This window comes from Hippoglossus stenolepis, chromosome 9 (assembly GCF_022539355.2).
Source record: "Hippoglossus stenolepis isolate QCI-W04-F060 chromosome 9, HSTE1.2, whole genome shotgun sequence".
Lineage (NCBI taxonomy): Eukaryota > Metazoa > Chordata > Actinopteri > Pleuronectiformes > Pleuronectidae > Hippoglossus > Hippoglossus stenolepis.
The window spans coordinates 3,020,069-3,045,167 of NC_061491.1; the positions used below are offsets into that span (position 1 = coordinate 3,020,069).

General features: G+C 38.9%; 1 protein-coding gene across 1 annotated transcript; it reads left to right on the top strand.

Annotated features, from left to right (window-relative positions):
* The first annotated feature begins 610 nt into the window (after positions 1 to 610).
* Positions 611 to 24,141, top strand: LOC118115591. Its single transcript, XM_035166852.2, has 17 exons — positions 611 to 742; positions 2,842 to 4,093; positions 5,349 to 5,384; positions 5,481 to 5,659; positions 6,891 to 7,062; positions 7,156 to 7,206; positions 10,670 to 10,783; positions 10,940 to 11,061; positions 13,649 to 13,764; positions 15,451 to 15,526; positions 17,719 to 18,430; positions 19,350 to 19,514; positions 21,194 to 21,306; positions 21,828 to 21,932; positions 22,101 to 22,272; positions 23,239 to 23,280; positions 23,378 to 24,141. The coding sequence occupies exons 2-17, from the start codon at positions 2,864 to 2,866 to the stop codon at positions 23,474 to 23,476; spliced, it is 3,504 nt and encodes a 1,167-aa protein (XP_035022743.2). The 5' UTR covers positions 611 to 742; positions 2,842 to 2,863; the 3' UTR covers positions 23,477 to 24,141.
* Positions 24,142 to 25,099: the final 958 nt, after the last annotated feature.

The following is a 25,099-nucleotide window of genomic DNA, read 5'->3' on the forward strand; positions in this document are numbered from 1 at the left end:
GATAAAGGCTTGTTTTTAATACACAAAACTTAACACTGTCAGAATGTGAAGATTTGCCCAGCTACTATCAAAGGAGGGACGAACCTGGGAGCGGCTCCTCATCATTGGTGGATTCCAGTTCCAAGATGCTGGGACCACGCCTTCTACCAACTATTATAAATATTGCACCTGTCGTCCGTTCGGGGCGACTCTTGACTACCCCGAGCTACTGACTAGAGCCGAGGCTGTGCATTGAGTGCCCATAGCTATGCTGTACCTTTTCATTGCTTCTAAATAAATACTTTTTGAACCAAGACCGACCCTTCTCATACCTAAGGATAAAAGAACACGACATGGGCTCATTCAGTCACAGGAATCCAGGTCAAAGTCAAATGGTCTCACAGATGTTTCACCACATGTGAAGAGCTTCTTCATCTGAACACTCATATTAACTCATCTCGTGTCCAAGCTCACTCCTGTGTTGTTCCTAATATAAAGACAGAGATAGCTTCAAACAATCACACTTATACACAGAACATCATCCCCCACTGCCCATGATCACAGCAACACACCAATCTGTTGTAGAAATCTTGTTTATAGGAGTTGTGAAGTCGGATGTAAGCGGAGGCCGTGAACGCACCGTGATCGGGTCAGACAGGACAGGTGAGTTTCATCTGCAGCTCACATCTGCTCCAGAACAAAAGGAGGGCGACTCACAGGCTGATTTTAACCTGAGGACCAACACACGGAGGAATAGCAGCAGGTAGGTCAGCGTCATGTTTGTTTTAACAACACTAACGTCGATTTAAACACGTAAAAACCGACCGACAGGCGAGATACGTTGCGTTCAACGAGCGTCTGAATATGAACCGCAGTTAATATTCTCCGTTGTCTCTGGTTCAGTGTCGAAGTGGCTGAGTGACGCTAAGTGCTATCACCAGTGCTGCAGTTTTCCTCAGGCTTTTTACCACTGGACGAAACGTTTACACAAGTAATGTTAAACTGCGAACTTAGTTTAGCATAGATTGGTGCTATTAATTAGCCCCAATGTAGTGATGGGCGGATGACACCTGAAGTAAACACAGCGACATCCGGTGGCCAAAGGAACAGCCGCCTTCACCATCTAGGCATTCATTAATTAAGTATCCTTTAAAATAATTTTTAGTTGCATGCCTTCACTGTTTCAAATGAATTTATAATTAATACTCAACTGAATTATAAAAAAACAAAGTGAATTAATATAAATAATGGAGGGAACTAGTTATCAATGTTATCAATGACCTGGTGTTTTATTATCCAGGACCTTTCAAAAGTCAACACACCAATGGTTTACTGTGGGATATATAAAGTTTACTTTGTCTGAACTGAATCGCACCAAGAGGTTTGTAAATTTGTGTCACTATGAAAGTACTTATTTTAATTTCATTTCTATCGTTATTTCTATTAGGCACAGGTTCTGCAATTACTCCGTATATACACTTAGTATTTTTATTTGAACTTATAATACACTTTAAACATGTATGTGTACATTCAATTATATTTATTTAGACTTGATAAAAATGTTTTTATTCAGATATTGTATTACTGTAATCTGGAGCAGGCTGACACAGGCCGTTCCTTCAGAATTGATAGTCCTATTTTATCTTATCTTAAATTGGCTGAAACTAAATAAAAGCCAAAGGGACAAGAAGAGAAATTGAATGTGCATCAGAAAAAAACCCACAACAAGAAGAACTGTGCACCACAAAGATTGGAGAAGTCAGTGAAGAGGCATGAAAGCCAGTTTTATGCTTCTTGTTTGCAGTCTGAATGAATGCTTTTTAATTGTATTTGGAGTATCAGAAAGTATCATTTAGTGTATAATAAGCTAAAACTACCCTATAATGAATCGTAATAATGTGAACGTCAACAGCTTACTGTTTTCTAGAGACTTCAAATAAGTTGGAATTCAAACATATAGAAATGATAAAAAGCTTTTATTCTTGTCTGCAACTGTAAAATTGAAGGAATATTTTATCATTTGTTTAAGTCCGCAATTTTACTGCAATTTGAAAAATATTGAAATGCACAGCTCAAGTTAGGGTCAAACGATGCTGATCTTGGAAAGATCTGTGAAAATACGAGGATGATTTTTTTTAAACAGCTCTGTACAGACACAATTCAGAAAACTGTCAAAGTTTCCACAGTGTGTCAAAAATATTTTTGACTGTTTTTTTACACCTGAATCTTTGATAATGATGATCCAATCACTAAGCTAAACAAAACTCTCAATTTATTTTAAAAAGATGACATATTTACTCATATTTTTTCTCTATTCATTTTTTATTAGCAGAAGTTTAAGTTGCCAAGATGATTTTTAACTGAAATCACAAAAAAAGTTAATTAAAAATAAGCAATCACATAATGAGACAAGTTGGATACAAACTACCAGGTCAGTCAAAAGTTTTTGACACAATGAGGTAAAAATATTTCTCAAAATTTCAGTTGTGTGCGCAGTTTTACTATGAAGAACATTTCAGGTGCGCTCACCTTCAGTTTGAGTTACTTTCAGTCACCAATTCAGTGTCATTTGTCTTCAACCATGACACACACCGTGAAATAAAAATATTTTTTTTGTTCCTGATGCCGGGGGTCATATCAGGCTCCTATATAATGTCCTCTCGTCTCAGAATACACTGATGTCTTTTTTATAACCTGTGAGGTCACCTGACTGCTTGGTGTTGGGTGGTGTGTGAATGCAATGTCACAACCATTAGAAATTCTGTTCAAAAATAAAGTATGATTCTAATTTTAATACGTATCCTTTCCAGCTAATATGGATCCATCTGTCGGCATCTGTTCAAACACTGTTTCTCTTTACAGCGAGCACAGAGACCAGGTCCGGATGTCTTCAGGAGGAGTTGGTTCTGTCACCAGGTTCGACCGGGTGCGAGAGGTCCCTCACTATGACCAGGTCCCTCTGGACCCCTTATGGCATAAGAATTTTCCCTTGCCCCCGGGGCCCATGCATGGAGCAGTGCAAGCTCTCAGCTTAGACCCACTTCCCCCTCCCCCTCTACCTGGTCAGCCAGCTGTTGGTCCTGAATCTTTCTACCCCTCCAGCGATGAAGACCCAACGGAGAGCGATTGTGATGCCATGGACATTAAGCCAGTCCATCGTTTTGTCCCTGACTCAGTCAAGAACTTCTTCCGGGGCAATAGTGGCACCCATGACAGCCAGGGGTGGTCCATCCCTCCGTCAACTGCCCCTCACTCGCCTGCACCCTCATCCAAGAAGAGTTCCAACTGCCGCACCACAGCAGGGGTCCCCTGCTCACCCCCCCACTCCGCCCCTCCATCTCCGTCCCTTCCTGGCTCCAATTGGGGCCGCAACGGAGGCTCCGGGAGCAGCTACAATGCTCACAAGGAAGACGGACTGCTACTGGGTGCTGAAGCCCTCAGCTCTGCATCTGCAGTGCCCACCAATCTATCAGCACAGACCTATCAGGAGCGGGTGGAGGAGTATCACCTGCGCTACGCCTACATGAAGTCCTGGGCTGGCCTGTTGAGAATCCTTGGCTGCGTGCAGCTACTGCTTGGAGCGGCTGTGTTTGCCTGTGTCTGCGCATATGTTCATAAAGACAACGAGTGGTTTAATATGTATGGATACTCCGGGCCACAGCTGTTTGGAGGACTTGGTGGAGGGGCAGGTGGATATGGGGGGGGCAGTTACTACACAGGCCCCAAAACTCCATTTGTCCTGGTGGTGGCTGGTCTAGCATGGATAGTGACTGTTATTCTTGTCGTTCTTGGGATGTCAATGTACTACAGAGCCATCCTTCTAGACTCTTCCTGGTGGCCACTCACAGAGTGTTCCATCAACCTTGTGTTGGCTGTGCTCTACATAGCAGCAGGGGTGGTGTATGTCAGGGACACCACTCGAGGGGGGATGTGCAACATACCAGTCTTCAATAATGGAATAAACGGGGCGTTTTGTCGCACAGAGGCTGGCCAGACGGCAGCCATCATCTTCCTCTTCATCACCATGGTGCTCTACTTCATTAGTGCAGGAGTGTGTCTGAAGCTGTGGAGGCATGAAGTAGCCAGGATGAGGAGGGAGGCACTGGAACAGGAGGTCTGACACACACATACACATACACACTTGAAAGCTATAGACCACTAATTCGAAGCATCGATATGAGTATAATATTAACTGAGTGTTTATTTGAAGCTTAATCTCTTAAAGCCTTGTCACAAAGAATGCTAGAAGGTTGAATCGTATGTTGTATGTAATGTTTTCTTCTTTTAGACCATTTTCTGAAACATACCATAGCTTTTCAAAGCACAATGACTGATAGTAAGTGTTCATAAAAAAAATTCTAAACCCCTGGATAGGTTTGTTTTACTCAGAATCCTGCACTCACACTCAAATAGCCCCTACTTGTGCTTATATTTGCTCTGCTTGTGCTCAAACTATGCTCTCGCACAGATTTTGTTGCATGGACACAATGGCTGATTCAGCTGCTTCTGTGCGCGCATGAAACAAACTAATAGAGGGCCAGCTTTAGTGTTGACAAATGACATTGTCCTGCCCTCGTTGTGGGTGTGTTGGCTTTACTTCTTTAAGAGTCCTGTACTGGAGTGCAAGTAACCGCCCGTAAAGGGGAAATCCGAGTGCAGACATTTCACATGTGGAAAGAAGCAGCGTGAGAAGAGCTGAGGCTGGAGCCCAGAAAATCTGTATGTGAGTGCAAGCTCACAGTTTGAGCACAAGCAGAGCAAAACTAAGCACAATAAGGGAATATTTGAGTGTAAGTGCAGGGTTTTGAGGGAAAGCGTTACAAATTTGACCATGAAATCAATGGGCCTCATTCATCAATATCTTCATAAGAATTATCTCAAATTTGTTCTTAAGAAGTTTTTTAAGACACTCTACCTCGGTTTCATGATACGTTCTTAAACTGCAGAATTGTTTTCATCTGTGTTCTTTTATTAATGAATGTCATGTGTTCGTATGTTCCTAATTAGCATAGGTAACATGCTGTAGCTGTGACCCATTTACACCAGTGTGTAAAACCTAAAGATCAGTGACTATTTTGGTGACTTAATATTCTCTTTAACATGTTCATATGTTATAAAAAGTGTTATCTTTTGCAGTATAGACAAAATATTCTGTGTATGTCTGTTCTTCTCTTCAACATTTCCATGTGTTGAAAAAATTATATTGGGAGGCTGAAAAAAAATATTAAATCTTATAGTTATTTAAATCTTATCATACAACTGTAGAATTAAAAGTAAATAACACAATAACATTGAATTGTTTCTTATAAAACTTGGAACACTGAACATATAATAAATAACTTACCTTCTCTTCTTCAAAAAAAACCTAGATGAAAACTACTGCATCATCATTCCCTCTGTCTATAGTAAGTATCAAGTTTTGCTTATTTTGTGTTCTAGTAGACGTTGAATTGTAAACAGTGTACATGAATTGACCACGTGACTCTGGTCCTCTGCTGCAGCTGGGTCCAGGCTCCAGGGCCTCCGAGCAGACTCCTCTCCCCACCATCCTGCCAGACCTCATGGACGCCCCAAACAACTCTGCAGCTGCTCCTGTGAGGATGCTGGAGCCAGAGATCCTGCAAGGTCACATACCATCCGGACACATCCCCAAACCTGTAGTCATAGCCGACTATGTGGCGTAAGTATTACCTTCTAAGTCACAATTTCCCAAAATATCACTTTTTATAGAGGCTCTGGATAGGAAGACACATATCTTTCATAAAAGATATAGTCCCTGAATTTGTTGTAACGCTCCATGGTTCCCACATCATCAAAGTTTTTAAGCATTAATTTAGTCAATTAGTAGAGATCGCTTGGACATTGTGTTATTTCTGATCCTCTCCAAGTGATATGTTGACTGTCTTGAGGGGAATTCTTTGGTGATCAAACCAAAATTGTGGTCGTAAATCACACTGTCCAACACTAAAGAGGTTTGGATACCTATATTCCAATATTAACCCGATTAATATAATAGTGTAAATAAGACACCGCCATGTAAACAGCATTTTCTGAATACCTTAACCAGACCTGATGACACATCCCTGGGTGTAAAATAAAAAGCAGTGGCAGCTTTTGCAAAATTTTAAAGAAAATGCTCCAAATGGAAAAAAGCATTGTAATTATTTCAGGTTGGGGTTTTAAAGGGATAGTTCACCGCAAAATGAAAATTCACAAATTATCTACTCTCCACTATGCCGATTGAGGGGTGGGTGAAGTGTTTGAGTACACAAAACACTTTTGGAGTTTAAGGAGTAAACAGTGTTCCAGCCAAATCCAATACAATTGAAGAAACTGATGATACATTTTTCAAACGCAATAAATAAAAAAATAAAAAACATAACATGCCTCCAGACTGCTCGTGTGGTGTCATTCAAGGGTCCGTAAGCCCCGACATTCAAATTCTAATTGAAAAACTGCATCATTTACGCCAAGTTTTAAGCCTAAAAGTAAGGAGTAACGATGCTTGTGGATGTAGCGATGCCCTTGGGCGAGAGCTTGTGTGCGTTTCCAGTGTGTGCACGCGAACATGAACACAGCTCAGAGGAGGATATCGGAGAGATTTAGGCGAAATAATCTCAATAATTGGGCAATGCTATGCTGTAACATGTAAACAGAATATGAATTTAATAATGTATTAACAACTCATACTCAACCATATTCAAAATAATGTCTTATTTGACTAGGTCAATACTAGGGCTGGGCAATTGACAGAAAATGTATCGAAACCAACATTTAAAACCTCTAACCGACCTAATTTTGTTCATGCCGTTTCCCAATACGTGCATTCAGGAACTGTCAGGTTTGCGCTACGTTCCGTGCTGCATAATACTGCCTAAGAACGTGTGTTTTCTTTTGTCCTGTTTCCCCAGGAAATACCCCAGCATACGCTCAGAGGAGGAGAGGGACCAGTACAAGGCTGTGTTCAATGACCAATATGCTGAGTATAAGGAGCTGCACAGTGAGGTTCAGGCAATGGCTTCTAAGTTTGAGGATATGGACGAGATGATACAGAATCTTCCCTCCCAGCCGTCAAGCCAAATGGTACAAATCTCACTCACATCCACACAAACAAACAGGAATACACTTGTATACACACTGCACAGCTATGTCCACTAACATGTTGCCTTGTTTCAGGAGAAGGAGCGGATCAGTGGCATTTTAATGGAATATCAGAGGAAGAAAACTGTAAGTAAACATCATAAACGTGCTTAATGATCCATCCAGTCACTTAGTGGATATTTCTTTTAAGTTCATGCTCTGATTAAAGGATCATTCTGGTTTATGTAAACCTCCCATAAATGGGACTTTTGTAGCTTCAATATTTGCGCTCCCACCTCTGTTATTCAGATTCAGGGGAACAAAGACTCTCACAAAACATTGTATTTTGGGGCAAATAGCATGAACCTCAGCTTTACAAATACAGCAGGTTTTTGTATTAATCATTTCAAACACTTGTCTCTGAGTCTCAATGAAAAGAAACACAGTGCATAGCAGCCTGGCAGAGAGCAGTGTAATTCCAGGGCATCTTGTTGGCTGAACTAATCACCCCTGATCTGCTCATACCAGTTTGTTCACTTGAGGCTTACTGTCACTGGGGTTATATTCTCTTAAAAGAAAACTTAAAAAGCTAAGTATGATGGTGGATCACCCAGTGGACCATCACAAAGAAAAGCGATTTTACTTTGTATTTATCTGAACTGGAGTAAACGATTGAGGCGCTAACTCTATTGGAAAGAGGAGGCAGAAATAGAACGGGCAACAAGAAAATTTACTTCCTGTGATCTCAGCTCTTCACTGCTGACTGAGAAGGAAATATTTGAGGCATTGATCAACATTGTTGTCCTGGAGACTTTTATTTCAGCCTCACCTAAATCCACTGAAGAGAAGAAAGAGGCCAGTTGGACAAACATGTATACATTTATAGACATTTTAACATGTAAAACCTTAATTGAGGCAGTGTAATGGTGTCACACCACTATCTGGTTTACTTCTTGATTAACCACACAAAATTACAATCGTAGCCAAGAGAAAAAGTTACAGTTGTGTTCGATAATTATCACTAGAGGTAAGAAATATCAAAATAAATAAATATAGACCCCAATAAGTTAGCTGACCCCTTCTGTCAGACAAGTGTTTGAAATGGTCATGTTCTATATATATACTGATTTGTATCAATCCTGATTTTCCTGAGGAGGTGGTGAGTGTATGCCAGGTTGAGATGAGTTAGAAATATATACGTAAATGTCTGAGAGATGTTTCTATAAACCTTTGACATCCCTCTATGTCCATGTGCAACAAAATGTATTTTACGAAAAATACTCCACCTTCACATTGATTCTATTCTGACCTCATTTTTAATCTTACTTACATGAAAGGATTTCTCTAGTCATTTTTTAGTGTTGAATGTAGCGAAAGCAGAGGCTTGGACATTCAGACTTTTAGCACAGGTCAAATCAGGGGTGTCTTTTTAAACCCTGCTTGTCTGTTACACACCAAATCTTTCAACCATGATGAACACAGTTTGTTATACAGACTTTCTGTTTTCATGATCTTTCCCATTCATTTACAAAAAATTGTAGACAAGTAATAATGCAGCACCTCATGTTAAGGCTCAGTAAATAATGCTAAATTTATTAACATCATTGGAACAAACTAATTGTTTACAAAATATATTGGGACCTATCACAACACCCACATTATTTAAATGTATTTGTGTCGGTGGTCTGAAAATGTGTTCAGGCACATAATTAAATCAGAGGAAGGCGGTTTTGCTTTTGACAACAAAAACCTGGTCTGAAGTCAGTGCTGCAGTGTTTCACTATTATTTTAATGATATGTGCTCCTGTGTAAAGCAAGTGAACCTCTTCTACAAAGAATCATTTCTCTTACTACCTGAAAAATCTGCCTGTATAATAACAATCCACAAAGGTGCTCCAGGGGTTTAAAGGGAATGGGAGATGGCACTCTGGATTAGTTCATGTTATGAGCAAAACCCACTCATGAGTAATTATGAGATTATGTGCAACCTTTTTGAACTATGCTCCTGGTGGGGCAACGTTTGTTTTCCCACTGTTAAACTAGCAAACTGTGCTTAACTCACTTGTGCCATGTGCTTTAGACCATGTGCTCAGATTGTTCAAATAGAGCCATAAAATTAGAAGTGAGTGTTCAAATTGGAAATTTGTGTATGATTGATGTCCAGGTTTCACCCCTTGAATTATTTCTTGATTTACCAATTTCTTCTACTACCTTCTACCTGATGTGGAAGCAAGAATGAACCTTGAAAAATCACACATTTATTGTATCATTTCCTTTAGAGACATAAGTGTGACATACAGTGAATTATTTTAACTTACAAATAGAGCAAGACCGATATTCGAGTAAACATTGACAGTGATAAACACTCAGGATGTAACAGATTAATACAAACCAAACAGATATACTGTAATTCCAATCTTTTGGATCAACAGATTTACTTTATACAGCTATGAAGCGCTGTTGAGTTTTTGCAGTAATAGTTTCACCCACTTGAGATCACTTGCCACAAATATCACTTGAACGTGAACTCCGAGAAAAAATAATTAGCAGCTTGACGGTTAAATAACTATTTACGAAATTGAAAATAATTAAATTTAAAAGACTGGTTGAGGCTGAAGTTCAGGACTGTATAACCCTTAGTTGCTAGAATTGGTTCCCCCTTTCAGCACCAAGGATAGTGCCACTCGGCCCGGAAGACCATTACTTAAATTACAGTATTTAATATAAAGTGATCACAAAATGCAACAGCACAATGAGCTGGCAACTTAAAAATGTCAGGACCATTGTCACATGAGTTGTTAGAAACCAAAACCAGGAGTGTTTGAATTATCAGTGTTGTTGTCATAAGCAATGAGTCACACGTGGAGAATGTAACCATGTTGTAATCAGCCGGCAGAAACAAGGAACCTAATTGTACATTATGAAAAAAGAGGAAGTAAAATGTAAAACATACTGAGGTCATCTACAGGTTTGATGAACTTAAATCTTAGTATTTAAGTATGTGGTGGACTTTCAACTATGATTTAAACTGGATGCTCAAAATAAATGCACTCAAATTATTTTGTTGATCACTCACTATAATGTATAATTATAGTGGCTGAAATAAATACAATAAGATAATTTAAATTCTGCTAGACATTATTTAATGGAGCAGTATATTATTTTACACATTATTTGTCATGAAGGTAATACTTATCTTATGACATTATTTGTAATGTAAAGCTTTGGAGAATCAGAAATAGTAACTTAATTTACAATAGAAAGCTTGTACACACTGGGCCAGTGGGGTTTGAAAGAAGGCATGAGGTATCTAAAGAGATGCTATAAGCTCTATTATGAAACTTCTAATTTATAAATTGTCTATTTTCATGCTCTGGCCAATCTCCAGTGGCCAGAGGCATACCCAACATGCTAGTCTGTACTGCCAAAAGTACTTCAACTAAGTAACAAATAAAGTTTTATGATAATGAGCTTTTAATTTAAAATAAAATACTTTCATGTATTGTATTAGACTGCCATGAACACTTTCCCCTGATATATAGGAGTGTCATCACCAGGAGAGGAACCAAAGATGAAATATATTGAATTATTTTCTGGTTTTTTTCGTCAGGACCCGACATATTTGGAAAAAAGGGAGAGGTGTGAGTACCTGAAGAACAAGCTCTCTCACATCAAACAGAAGATCCATGAGTACAACAAGGTCGCGGACTGGAACGATGGCAAATAAACATGGGGGTTTTACATTTAACATGACTCACAACACGTGCAGTCTGCATCACAGATTGTCGTGGTACTGATGTCATTAACTTGCCATTTCATCCAGAGATAAGATGATGAATATCAGTTTCATCACTGTGTCTCAAGTCTGGTATGTGTTTAGTCCAGGGTAGCAGAAAAACGTGGCGACGGATGGAAACTGTTCAACTGGCTCCTGCAAAGAGGCCAATCTGTGGATGTTAAAGAGACTTTGGTGCACATCGCTGGATGCATGTGTTGGCTGAAGTAATTACAAGAAATGGGTTCTGTGGTTGACTCAACACTGCCTGGAAGGATGAAGCAAATGATCTAGCTGTAAATAAAGCAGATGGCAAAGTTAATGAAGGCTGATGTATAAAGGAAGAGTAGCCGTGCTGCAACAGACAGAGGTGTCTGTAGAAGACTGTTGTAGGTAAGGTTAACAGATTATATTTGTTCGGATATGTTTCTATATACTGTACTCCGTGTCATACAGTGGAGGCTGATCTACTTTTCGTCATGTTATTAGTGTTTAGGTTTTAGATGGTCACTAAAAACTCCCCAGTTGAATTTATGAACCATCTCCCACCGTTTTACAAATGGTGAAGTTAAAGATTGTTGTTTTAATCATTTTTAGTAATTTGTAAATGTATTTGTACATTCATGTATTTGTACATTCATGTTTAATTGATTAGTGTTTATCTTTTTAATACCAATTAAGCACCTTTTTTTTTACATACTTGTATTTTGCCTTTACAAAAAAGAAAACTTTAACCATTAAACTACTGTTTTTGTGACTGTCATTCACTGTGGCCATTTAAGCTCAGTTATTGCAGGGCAGCGGCAATGAATGAGGGAAGCCAGTGGGGGAAAAAAGTGGAAAATCAAAACAAAGCTACAAGTTTCTATGTCTTTGTTTGAAATCATTGTTTATCCTCAGTACAGTAGAAATGTGAGGGTTTTATTCTCCTCTTCAGTGGCAAGAAAAGGTAACAGAACTCTTTGTAATCACCTGCATTTATGTATAAATTTGCTTCAACAGATCACACACAATTTAATCAAACAATTCATTTTAATCTAATGCAAATAAGTATAGTTCTTTTCCATATTGGAAACTTCATTCAAATTTTCACAGTGTGGGTTGGAAAACGTGTGTGAAACTCTCAGCTATTAACATCTGAAGCTAACAGCCAGGATTTAGTAAACCTGGATGTTTTACTTTTTGTTTTAAAGTCTACTGATACGAACCAATTTAACTGCAAAAGTATTGATTAGGTGAAACTGAAGCCCAGTGTAACAGCTAAAGATTTAAAGGAATCATTGGGGTTTAACATCTGTGGTCACGAGTCAACCACACACGTCAATGGTGAATGTGTAGAGCATGAGTCACCACTCTCCAGAGCAGCATCACTGTGACCTAAAATCTACCAAAGACACAATGAGACTCAACAACACTGCTGGGTAAATGTTCCGTCATGCAGCACTATGTGTACAGCATTTCATCATGAACCAGCTCTGAAATGTAATGGTTGGCTAACTTTTGAAAATGGTAAATGGGTGTGTTCAATAAAGACTCATAGTATTATCATGGTTTATGTTATAAGTTTAAGCACTTTGTGTTTGACTGTACTTGTGATCTTAGATCAGGTCACATTTTTGGGCCATTTAATGTAGAAAACCAGGTCATCGAGAGGGTTGACACACTTTTTAATACTGTGCAGTCTGATTAATACAGCTACACAATGTGTTTATCGAAACCAATAATAGTTTTGTTTGAAATTGTGGTCTAACTTTTTTTAAATATCAAATGAGGCACAATATGTTTAATTAATCTATTATTTTGAGACAGAGTGTCCATGCATTGAAAACTGAACTATAATTAGTGGTAACAGTGGTGGTGGAGGTAAACCAATCCCTTAAGAATCCATGCTTACTACTGAAGGTGTGGCTCTGCTCTCAGATGACTGGTCCTGTGGGAAATACAGGTTATTCTCAGTCTATGAAACAGTCAAATGCAGGGGCAGGGACTATTCTTTCAATCTAAAATGACCTGGATCAGAACAGCTCCCTTAGTTCAAAGTAAATAAAAAAGTCACTCACCCTCCTGAACTGACTAAGCCTGGAGCAATGTGTTTTTTACGGGATCAAGTTTGACAACACTGGAGATGTCTTACACAACGAAACAGCCTTTCGTAATTCACTTCTGAAACTTAGTCCATTTGTCACAATCAGAATGAGCATTTACTGAGTGCAGCATTTGTATTTAGTGAAATAATCCACATTTATATTATGTAGGATAAATAGGTAGGATTTCTTACACATGTTTATGCTTTATGTAAATTAAAAACATTAAGTTGATAATACTGGGGGGGAAATTAGAACAGATGGAAAAACTTTAAAATGAAAATATTGACACATGAGCTCCGTTTTAGTCATTAAATTTAGCTAATTCAGTCACAATTTAATACAAGCAGTGTTTATACTCTTTTTAGATTGTCTATGAAATCAATCATATTGATTAATTTCTTACAAACTGCAAATATTTTTTGTGTAAACTGAAAACATTTAGTTGATAATACTGGAAAAATATATATAATAGACGGAAAGTTACTTGAAAATCTAAATAAGATGAGGTTTGGGCCTTTCAAATAGAGTTTAAAGCTGCATCACATCCAACTCTCTTTTAAATAAAAAGATAGATGGGTGGGTGGCTGGGTAGATCGATAGATGGATGAATGGATGGAGGCCTTTTCCTTGTACCTGTGGTGAAAACAGCAGGTACAGAGAGAGAGAGAGGACAGGTTAGTCCTGTCATACCTGGGGAACAGCTCACGTGACCGGCTCACACCTGGAGGCGCGTCATTTTTCTACTCCGCGAGTGCGCGCTGCAGAGTATGCGGCCGCGCGCTCAGTGTTTTAGCTCAGCGTCGCTTCTGTTTGTGTCAGGATCAGACGGTGCATCGTGTACAGGTGAGTGTGTTTCAAATGTTCAGGCTGTGTATGAGTAAAATAACCCTTGGTGTCTGATACACAGACGAACTAACGGGACAGAGATTCGACATGAAAGAGCTTTAAATGTACTTTGTGAAATCTTGCGTTAACAGCAGCAAATTACAAAACATCTCAAGTTTAATTAGGCCGACGCCATTTCTTAGATTAAATGTCCCCGCAAATTCACCTGCCTTTATTTTCTTCTGCGTTTGTTGAGCAGTTTGCGTCATTTTATGTTTTTAAAGACTGTTTTAGCTGCATTTCTTTACTCTCTCGTCTTTACTGATGTTTTTTAAAATACAAACGCCTGGAAGCTGTGTTTGTCTTTAGTCTGTTTCCCTGTGCACTTTAAATGTAAACAGAAACTAACTGAGCAGTGAGGGAGTCTCTGTTTGTGCGCCAGAACATCTCCACCCACATGCTGCTGCTTTGTTTCACCACAAACAACCTGTGATGACTGTCTTCCTCAGCAGATACCTGAGGAAGGTCACTGTTTCTGTTGTCTCTCCACAAAAACAACCAGAAGTACTTTGATCACACAAATCCATAGATTCTAAATCCCCTTAATTCGGTGATTTATTAAATTATAAAACAAAGGGAAAAATCCAAATCTCCGACTCTGTACAAATGTTTATTTAATTCAAGTGAGCCACTATGATCTGAGAGGCATTTGTAAGTCGACAGTGCTACAGTAGTTGATCAAACGGATGTGTTTCTATTGTTGGGGCAAATTTTGGATATAAATTTAAAATATGAGTAATTCTGTTTTGATTTTTAAAGTAATGATTTACAAAGCTATTTCTGAAGGCTACAAGTGTGAAGCTTTTTTCTTGAGGGTATAATTTGATAAGAATATAGGCAGGCAGGTACAACATGAGCATTTTTTCTTTGCCGTAGCCAGTTCAGTCGCAATTTAATACAGTGTTTAGACTTTGTTAACATTGTCTATATTGTGCTTATTGTATGAAAATCAAAACATTTGTTTTGAATGGAGGGGTCCATCCCCCATGCTCTCTGTGGAATGTTCTTACTTCCCACACATAAGTAAAAGACTTGCTGTGTTTTGTGTTGTCCTGCAGCAACTTATTTTCAGCAGAAATGTATAGCACAGAGAATAAAAAAATGTAAGCACTGAAAGCAGGCATTGTAAATCCAGTTAGAGTTATTGTTTACTTAATTTTGTCAATTTGGACAATGTATTATTTGATGAAAGTTCTGGCTCTTGTTAGAAACAAAAAAGATTTTCCAGAGAAACCTTTGTATATTTCTCAATGTTAGGTTTTACAAATCTTTCATTTTAGTATTAATATCAATATTGTCATATTGGCACTAATATATTGAACATTTTGAAGCTATACCCAAACATAATTTGAGCAACACTATAATCCATTTCTCTATAAATGTGTTTACAAATGAAAGCAAAGCTGCCTGTGGGGCAGGAAAACACATTCCAGCGCTTTGTAAAATTGTGACATTAATGTAAACGATATTTGATGTGCGGCAAATAGTCTGAAAATTAGCATTCGTTGTCACTGTATTGAGTTTGATGGAGAACACAAAGGATGACACAACAGTTGATGTGACAGTGATACTCATGATTAGCATTTTACAGAAGTCATTTTAGATGAAAAGTCAGCAGTTCTGTTTTCTGTTTTTTTTAACAAGGTGAGTGCCAGCTGGATATCAAAATGCCGAGAGACAAACATGGCCCCCCCCCATACCCGGCAGGTGGCAGTAAACAGTAAGTCGACCCACATCTTTCCCTTACTACTACAAGTACATGAGTTCACACCTGTCACCTAGGACTGACCACTTATAATCAGATCTTATTTACCTGCTATCTACGCAAATAAACACGGTGATCAAAGACCAAGACTCATTTGAAATAGTAAAAGAAAAAAATAGAAGATCAATATGTGGTGGTCACTGTTAATTGTAAAACTACTTTCGGTTTGTGGGTCAGAGACGGTGGTCCTTTAATGTGGTCCAGGACACATTCATGTTCACACTGAAGAATGTGGCCACATGCGTCCCACTTCTTATTATGGTCTGAGTGATCGTCCTCAATACGTCTTGGGTTCATTCACACCTCTACTTAGAGCTATCCACTTGTGATTGGATCTGTCATGTGAGGCATGAACAGACTCACACACTTGAATAAATTCAGTTGTAGATATACTGACATTCACATCACTTTAGATTGAGCTTCTTCTTTTTCTTCTTCTTCTTCTTCTTCTTCTTCTTCTTCTTCTTCTTCTTCTTCTTCTTCTTCTTCTTCTAGCAACTGAGGGCTCCAACATTCACAGCATAGTTGTTTCCTCTTTCCAGACAACCCTGTCTCCTAAAAATTACATTTCTGTCCAGCTAAACTGCTCCAGCAAATATGATTTCTATTCCCTTTGAGGATGTGTTTTGAATTTACATATTTGGCCAGGCACTACTATGCTGATACTGAACTGGTAAAATGCTCAGAGACATTGTGTTCATTTTCAATTCAAGTCACTTTTATTTGCATTGCACATTTAAAAACTACAGGAGTTTTCCAAGTGCTCATCAATCACAGCAGATGGATTAGAACAACAAGTATACATTAGAAATGGAGGAATAAATAGCCTGAGGATAAAATCACACGACACACAAGTGCTTTTAGCAGAAGGCTTATTTTTCTATTTTGTTTGATCTGGCTCAGCATTACCACTGAAAAAGATACTCAATAAATCAGTCAATCCAAACAAATTATTCCCCACAATTTGGATGGTTGTTTATGACACATTCTGATTCAGCTTCTTGAATATAAGGATTTTCTGCCTTTTTAAAATATCACTTTGCATTAAATACATATTTCTTATTTCTCTACTGTTCACACAGGCCATGAAACATATTTTAACTCAAGCCCCATGCAATCTGTATTTCTTTCTCGAGAGGAGTTACATTTTTACTTTTAGTGTCACTGTGCACATGTGTGTTATTCAATGACCCCTTGTTTTTCACCATTAATAATTTAACTCTGTTATGACCTCCTTGTATTTTAAAGTGAATCTCTGTGGCAGGAGCTGCTTGATTTGACTTTTTTAAACCAACTCTGTGTGAAATGAAAATTATGGCTGTGTTTTTTGCTAATCGGATGCACAAAAACACGTGAACGCCAACATTTAGGCTTATTTGTAATCAATTAAAGCAGTCAGGAAAGCAGGACTCTGTAAGTTTACCAGATGTGCATTGTAATGTCAGCCGCAAGCAGGTACTGCTATTGTCTTTTGGCTTGTGCCATTGACTGACCATTTCTATTACAGAACACATGTACTTTTGCAATGGTTGAAATGTCATCCAGAACAATGACTTTAATTATTCCCCACCTCCCAGTGTAATTTTACTCCTGTTCACATGGGGCTTAAAGGAATAGTTCACCCAAAAAAATTTTAATTCACTCATATCTACTCACCACTATGCCGATGGAGGGGTTTGTGAATAGTCCACAAAACACTTTTAGAGTTTCAGGGGTAAATAGCGTTGCAGCCAAATCCAATACAATTGAAGTAAATGATGACCACTTCTTCAAACACTTTTAACCCCTGAGACACCAAAAGTGCTTTGTGGACTCAAACACTTCACCCACCCACCATCAGCATAGTGGTGAGTAGATAAGGAGTGAATTTTCATTTTTGGGTGAACTATCCCTTTAACACAAAACTTTTCCTCTTCATCAATTATCAGTCAGAAATAGATGACCCTAAAACAAAATGTTTTCTTCATCATCAGTAGGACATGTATTGTAAGTTGTCACCACGTCATTTCAGGTTTGTCCAGTATCACTGGAATAGCTGCCTTCTATTTATATCATGTTGTGTTTGCCATGACTTTTAGTGAGGAGGTGACGGATCACTCTGTTACGTTACAACTCTAATTGAGCTCCTCTCTCCACCTTTGTTGCAGCCACAGCAGCAGACACAGGCGCAGTGAGCTTGTGTCCAACCCAGCCTTCTCCTACTACCCAGGAGACAAGATGCTTCACTTCTACCGCTGGACCTCACCCCCGGGTGTGATGAAGATATTGTCTATCATCATCGTCATCATGTGTGTGGCCGTGTTCGCCTGTGTGGCCTCCACGCTGGCCTGGGACTACGATATGGGTCTCATGGGTCTTGGAGGTGGAGCTGGCTTGATGCCAGGTTATGGTGGTGGTGGTGGTGGCGGCACATACGGTAGCTCGTATGGCGGTTCATATGGCAGCTCCTATGGCGGCAATTACGGAAGCTCATATGGAGGCGGCGGTGCTGGCAGTGGCAGTTCCTATGGAGGAACACAAATGGATCCCAAGACTGGCAAAGGCTTCATCATCGCAATTTCAGCCATTACCTTTATAGCTGTGCTCATTATATTTGTGTTGGTTGTCTCGAGGCAAAATGCTGCCCGCTCAGCAAAGTTCTACCTAGCAACCATCATCATCTGCGCCATCTTAGCGTTTCTGATGATCATTGCCACTATTGTGTACCTGGTAGCCGTGAACCCAACAGCTCAGTCCACGGGGTCTGTCTACTCCAGCCAGATTCGCCAGCTGTGTTCCCAGTACCAGACACAGAACCAGGCCCAGGGCATCTTCCTCAACCAATACCTTTACCATTACTGTGTGGTGGAGCCTCAAGAGGTGTGATATACTTGATTATGTTTTTTTGAGTTTGGGTTTGTGGTTCTGTGGGGCAGGCTGTAGTTCATAGCTCCTTGACCAAGAATCCAATAATGTCTCCAGTAATAGATAATCACCGATATTGCAGATTATTCTGTATAATTAAAAGTATTTTCCCACTTAAATTCACAAATGACCATGAAAATAGAAATATTGCTTCAAAATATTTGATAAACACTAAAGGAAAAAAAAAAGGTTGCTAGGAGAAGCAAACCCTGCAAAAGTGTTCATCCCTAATTTTTCTTTTTAAAATTTACTTGAATTACTGAAATCTGCCTGTATGATGAAACCGTTTCTTCACATGTCAGAGTTAAATCTCAATCAGGTTTAGGCAACTCTAAATGTCTTAAAAGATAATATCAGTGTTGTTTTTACAAGTTTTAGACTTACAAAATATCACTTGTGCTTTCACATTATCATTGCTAACTATTCACTAAAGTCAATTATCTAAAGTGTCTCTGAATGCTTCATCCAGCCACTCTGTTTAATTATTTTAAATTTGACGACTGTAAAACGTCATGGTGAAACTGTAGGTAATCCATCACATTCAACGACATGTCTCTGTTGCTGACTTGACTTTGAAGGACACACAGATTAAGAGGAGTCCTGTGGTGTACACTGCTCATGTCCTTAAGATCAGTGACGGATAACAAGTAGCAGATCACAGCTTCTGCATCTGTGGATTTTTCTGAGTCAGGACTTTGTTTCCACTTAGATATGTTGTTGAGTTTTTTAATGATCGATTTCTGTTTGAGGCTGATGTCAAAAGTTTGTAATTTTGAATGGATTTCTATGTGCTCTTCCACCCCCATAGTATTTACTATTCATGTAAGTGAGTGTAATTTCACCCCAGTAACATACAGTGCTTTGGTTCCTGCAGGCCATCGCCATTGTCCTGGGCTTCCTTGTGTTTGTCGGTCTCATCATCCTGATGGTGTTCGCTGTCAAGACTCGCTCGAAGATCAGGCACTGGGGCCCAGAGCGCATTCTCTGGGAGGAAGTGAAGGTCATCACAGACGTTCCACACAACAGTGTCGGGGAGTGGGTGAGTGTGTGTTTGTCTGCTGTGTACTTGTATGGCTTCACATTCTAAGGACCAGTTTTGGAATTAGGACATTTTGTCACGTTCTCATGTACTAACATATCTTCAAAGGCTTTAGCCTCATGGTTATGATTATGTTCAGGGTTATGGTAAGGGTTGAGTTTAGGTATTTAGTTGTGAGGGTTGAGGCAAGGGAATGCCTAATGTAAATGAGTTTCCTTACAAAGACAGAAGTACAGGTAGTGTGTGTCAGGTGACAAACAGGGCAGGTTGGATGGTTTCATTTAGCAGTTTCTGGGTGTGGTCTTGGAAGTTACTTGTGCTGTGCTGTCAGGATGATTTGTTCGAAAAATAAAAACTACAATATCTAAACAACACTTTAAATTCTAATGAGTGGATGTGCAAATTAACATAAATAAAATCTTGTGTTCTCACATTTCCCATAATTAAATAGTCACGGTTTGCATTTTTAGGAAATTGGCACCAATGAAAGTGTTGACCTGAAAACTAGTTTCGTACCAACATAGTTTTCATTCCAGGTGTGTGAACTTTTTCAAACATTTCAGCAGTGCTGGCTGAGGGACTTTGTCTCAGGCTTCCTGTTGATGGTAATGATGGTATCAGTAGTTTTCAAGCATGCAGGGAAAAGCAGAGAAACCGGTTAGTCCTTGTTGATTGAGTGTTTATCTTATGGTATGAACTGGTTTCTATTGCCTTAATGAGTACAAGTATCAGAGGAGCCTGAGGAAAACCTGACCGAAACCTCAGGCAAGAAAATAGTAGGTTGCAAAAAACCTATCTTTGTAATACAATGACTAAAATCAAGGGGAAAAATCTAACTAAATAGCTCGAGTCAGGTAAAATATTAGTTTGAAGAGGAAAAAGAAGTTCATTTTCTGTCGAGACAATTGAAACAAATCATGAGGTCAAGGAAGGGGAATTTGTTAAAACTTCGGAAAAGACAACTGCTGCGATAAGACAATCCGACTATGCTCATTTTCAAAACTTCACGGACTCTGTTTATTGAATTTTAGTCCTACAAATCAAAAAAGCTTTTTGTCAAAACAAAATGAGACCTCAGGAAAGGAGGTTTTCAATTTAGTGGAATGACAGGATGAGGTGAGGAGCTGCCTGAATAAGTACATACAAATTTTTTTGAGACATTGTGAGGTTTGAAGAAAAATCAGGACATAAAGTAAAACACAGTTGCTTCAGACTAGCCATCGCACAATGGTTATCTGTGGACATCTGTGGTTTTAGTGACCGATCAGACAATGCACATCAGGTAACCTCAACCTGTATGTGCAAAACTGCAAGATTCAATTTTGTCAAAGAACATGAAAAGAGGCCTGATGACGATTGGCAGCAAATACATGTGAAACCAAAATAAATCATTTGGCTCAGTTGGTGTAAAGCATATTTGTGTGGAACTGCGCTAAAAACAGGCAGCCTCCAACATGACAAGCACACTGCAAAAAATCATGTGTAAAGAAGAAAAAGTGAAAGCTATTATCATGTTGATTATTTGTCCATGCTCATCTTGCTTTAGAAAAAGATCAAATTGTATTAAATGGACATAAATTGTAATGTAACATTAACTTTGGGACATTTTTGTTGTACACTGTATATACACTGTTATATCGGCAGTAACTAATACTGATGAAAAATTTCTGATGCTTCAGGTGAACAATGTGACTGGTGACCCAGAGATAATGTTGAATGACTATAATGACAAAGTTGGGGGTTCCAGAGACTATCTGGACCGACTGGATAACAAGCCTCTCTACCTGCCAGGGTAAGCTGTGCATCTCACAGTACACCTCACAAGTGCCTGTTGTTTGTTTGCAGACTTCCTTCAGTTAAATATGAATATATTTACACTGTGCTGATGGTTTACTCAGTATACCGTCTGAAAAATAGTAAGGTACTGCTCATGTATATTGTTTGACAGCCCTACAGTGAACACAGTCTCCACGTATAAGCAGTCTAGGACTAAGCTCAATTAAGTTTAGTATGATTAAGATGGAGGCAGGTGGAGTCACACTCAGCTGGGACAGCTTTCCTTCATCCTTCCCTTCCTCCAACAGACCCACTTTGATAATGTTATAGGCAGAGCTTAATTCCCAAATCAGGATCCTAGCGTAGTATCCTGAAGAGTCCAGGTGCTGTAGGATGAAGTGGAGGGCCATGTTGACAGCACCGTCTACAGCCCTCCTGCCGCCAGGGGACCTAGGAGTGGGTCGGCATGTGAACCAAGAGGTACCTGACAAGGCTGCAACAAACATGTATAAATAAAATCAATAATTCTGTTCACAGAGATTCGGACATAAGCAGCTCTGTGGGAAACCTGAAGCCCCGGCTGAAGGACTATGACACTGGTGCAGAGTCTGGAGATGACCTGGAGGAGGAGGACTTCAGCACGTGAGTATGAAGGGATCTGTTAGCCAACAATTGTAATGATTATGACATTTGTGTTGCTATACCATAAATCCATCTTGTGTGCACTGCCAAATGTATCTGTTAGAGGCCCTACTGGAGGCTAATAACTTATTACCATGTGGGTTAATTTCATTCTGTTCTCGTCTGAAGGTTGTTTCCTTCCATTGTGGATGAGCAAGAACGTCTGACCTACAAGCGGGAGTTTGACCGGGATCACCAGGAGTACAAGGACCTGCAGTCTGAGCTGGACAACATAAACCAGGACCTGGCCCACCTGAACAGAGAGCTCGACCGACAGCCTGAGGGCAGTCCACAGTTCTTGGTGAGTGGTGACGTGACAGTTTTGTGTCTTTAAAGTGATGATGACTATTCCACCCCTCTGTGTACGATGTGTGGTTATGATTACAAATAGAATAGGTTTAGACACATTTAAGAAATTCAAATAATAATGAGAACAATTGTAGGAAAACGGTCCATATGCGTCTGAAAGTGAGTTTTGGGTTCTTTTTAATCATTAACCTAGAACTACAAAGTACATTTAGCCTTTTTGATTAAATGTTCCAGAATCAGAAATGTTTTAATGTTTTACATATTTTTTTTTTTAATATGATGAACATGGGTACTTCAGCTGATTCACAAAAATGTACCAAATGTTTTTATGCCTATTAACGGACAGTGGCAGGGCATCCAGGGACGGGGTCAGTTGGGCACTGGCCCTAGTTGATTCTGATTGACCCCTGAAGTGCCCCTGTCCTGTCAGTACTAACCCTAACACCTTTTTTTAAAATAAACTTCTCACTTACAACAATAGTAACAATAAATATGACAATGTGTTAAGAATTTGAATTGTCTAAGCTTATGTGAAGAACACAATGTGCTTGAACAAGCCACAATTCGATGATGTTTGGCTTTGCTCAAAGCTATTGAGCTAACAGTAAACAAAGAAGGACTTAAACGTGCACCTTACTGAATCAGAAATTCACACATACTACCATGGCAAACCAAATGAGTTTATAGTTAACTGAATTCCCTGATTCAGTGTTTCGCCGATCATGACTGAAAATACAGTAAGAGTGGCATACTGTCATAGCCAGATTTAGACCTTACTATGTAAAGTGCCTTGAGAGAATATATGTTGTGGTCTGGTGCAAAACAAATACAATTTCATTTAATATTTGGACTGAAAATTTGGTCAAGGGTTAGAAAAGGCTGAGAAATGTTAGTATGAATGGGATGGTGGAGTCCTCTGATTGGTCAGATTGTTAACCCACTGTCGTCCTTATCTCAGGATGCCATGAATAAATACACCAGACTGAAGAATCACAAGAAGGTAATGTACACACAGTGCTGTTCTTTACAGTATAATACAGTCCTCTGGAAATAGAGAAAAATATGTAAATGCTTGAATTCTTTTCTATCCTCCGCAGACCCCAGACTACCAGATAAAGAAGAAGAGGTGTAAATATCTCAGGTCCAAACTGTCGCACATCAAGAGGAAGATCAGTGACTATGACCGACGACCATGAACCTTCACCGCTGACCCATTCACAAAGGGAAAGTGACTAATCTGTCACTAAACCGATATGTGATTGTTATAGTGAAAAGCCTGTTGCTTTATATTACATCTGTATCGAGCCATGGAACTTTTTCAGAGACAAGTAGGTGAAGGAAATATTGATGTTTATTTTTTTTTATAGATATCTATCGACTTTGAAGGTTCTTAACCTCTGTAAGTTTCTCATGAAAAACTATTTTAAGGAACAATTAAGGTGTGAATATCTCCTGAAGTTAGAAAATGAGGGATGTGATGTGAAATGTTTTTGTTTCAGTACTAGTGAAGCAGTTATTGTGCTTCTTTTATAGCTTTTTAAAAAATCATGTTTGATACTTTCCTGTACAATGAATGTGCAGCTTAGACATGAATTTGTGTGATATGAAGTCACTGACCACCCTTTGTAAATTATGTTAATTTTTTATCTTTGCAAATATTTTAAATTGTTGTATAAAGAGCTTTTCTGTACTTATTTTTGCTGTTTTATGTAAATGAGGAAACCTCGGTTCTCAAATGGAATCCCCCAAATGTAACTGAGTCCTTTCTTTTAGGGTGTGTAAACAACATGTCGGACATTCTACTTCTAATGTACTTCAGCTCATTTTATTCAAAAGTCAATAAATTCCTTCCTCCCTCTAACTATTTCACTTTGTCAATATATATTTTTTAATAAATTGTATTCATTTAATTTATTTCAAAGGAACAGTGTACAGTTCAAACATGTCCATTTGATTGATATCAACTTCAAGTTAATTCACGTACTCTGAGTACTGTAACATACAAGGTTACACACTGAAGAGCGTACAAGACACAACACAAGTTTACATGTTTGTCTATTGAAATAAAAGCCAGTCATGGGGACCATCAGTTAAATGTTAAAATCAGTTGGTGCAGAGCTCATCAGCTTTTAACAGACTTTTTAAGTTATGGAAAGTGCTGATGGAGCACTGATTTCAGTCATTGTCCATTCATAAAATCATGCAGGTTTCTTTGATCTGTACATCATGTGTATAAGTTGGTGGTATAAAGGAGATTGTTGTATTACTGCGTTTCCACAGAATTTCAGGTGTCACTGTGATGTGGTAGATATAATAAAATCAGTGCTCGGAGGACTTGCATTCAGCTGGTGCTGGAATGCTACCACCATTACAGTGAGGGTGGAGTGGATCACAATTTTAGGAGGAAGACACAGGCTGCGTTCAAATAGGTCAAAAAATTACATCCTATATCCTTCCCTAAACACTTTTTCTTGACATCAATGGAAAAAATCCTGAGGTGAAAGTAAGATGTGAAGGAGAATTCTTAAGGATTCCAGAATCAGGTTACACCTCCATTATGCTACATAGTTACTTGACAGGAGATATTATTGACAATGTGCTTTTATGAATTATTCATAGTAATGTTTTCCTTGAAATTAGACCTTTATATCCAAATCAGGAACCGGGCCTTTTCCACAGAATCCACCATATTGCACCGCCATGTTTCTACAGTAGCTCAGATTAGATAAAGCGAACTTCATGTTGCCTGAAGGCCACCATAGGGTCTCAAAAATGTTTGGAAAGAGTATGTGGAGGTGGATTCAATACTTCACTGCTAA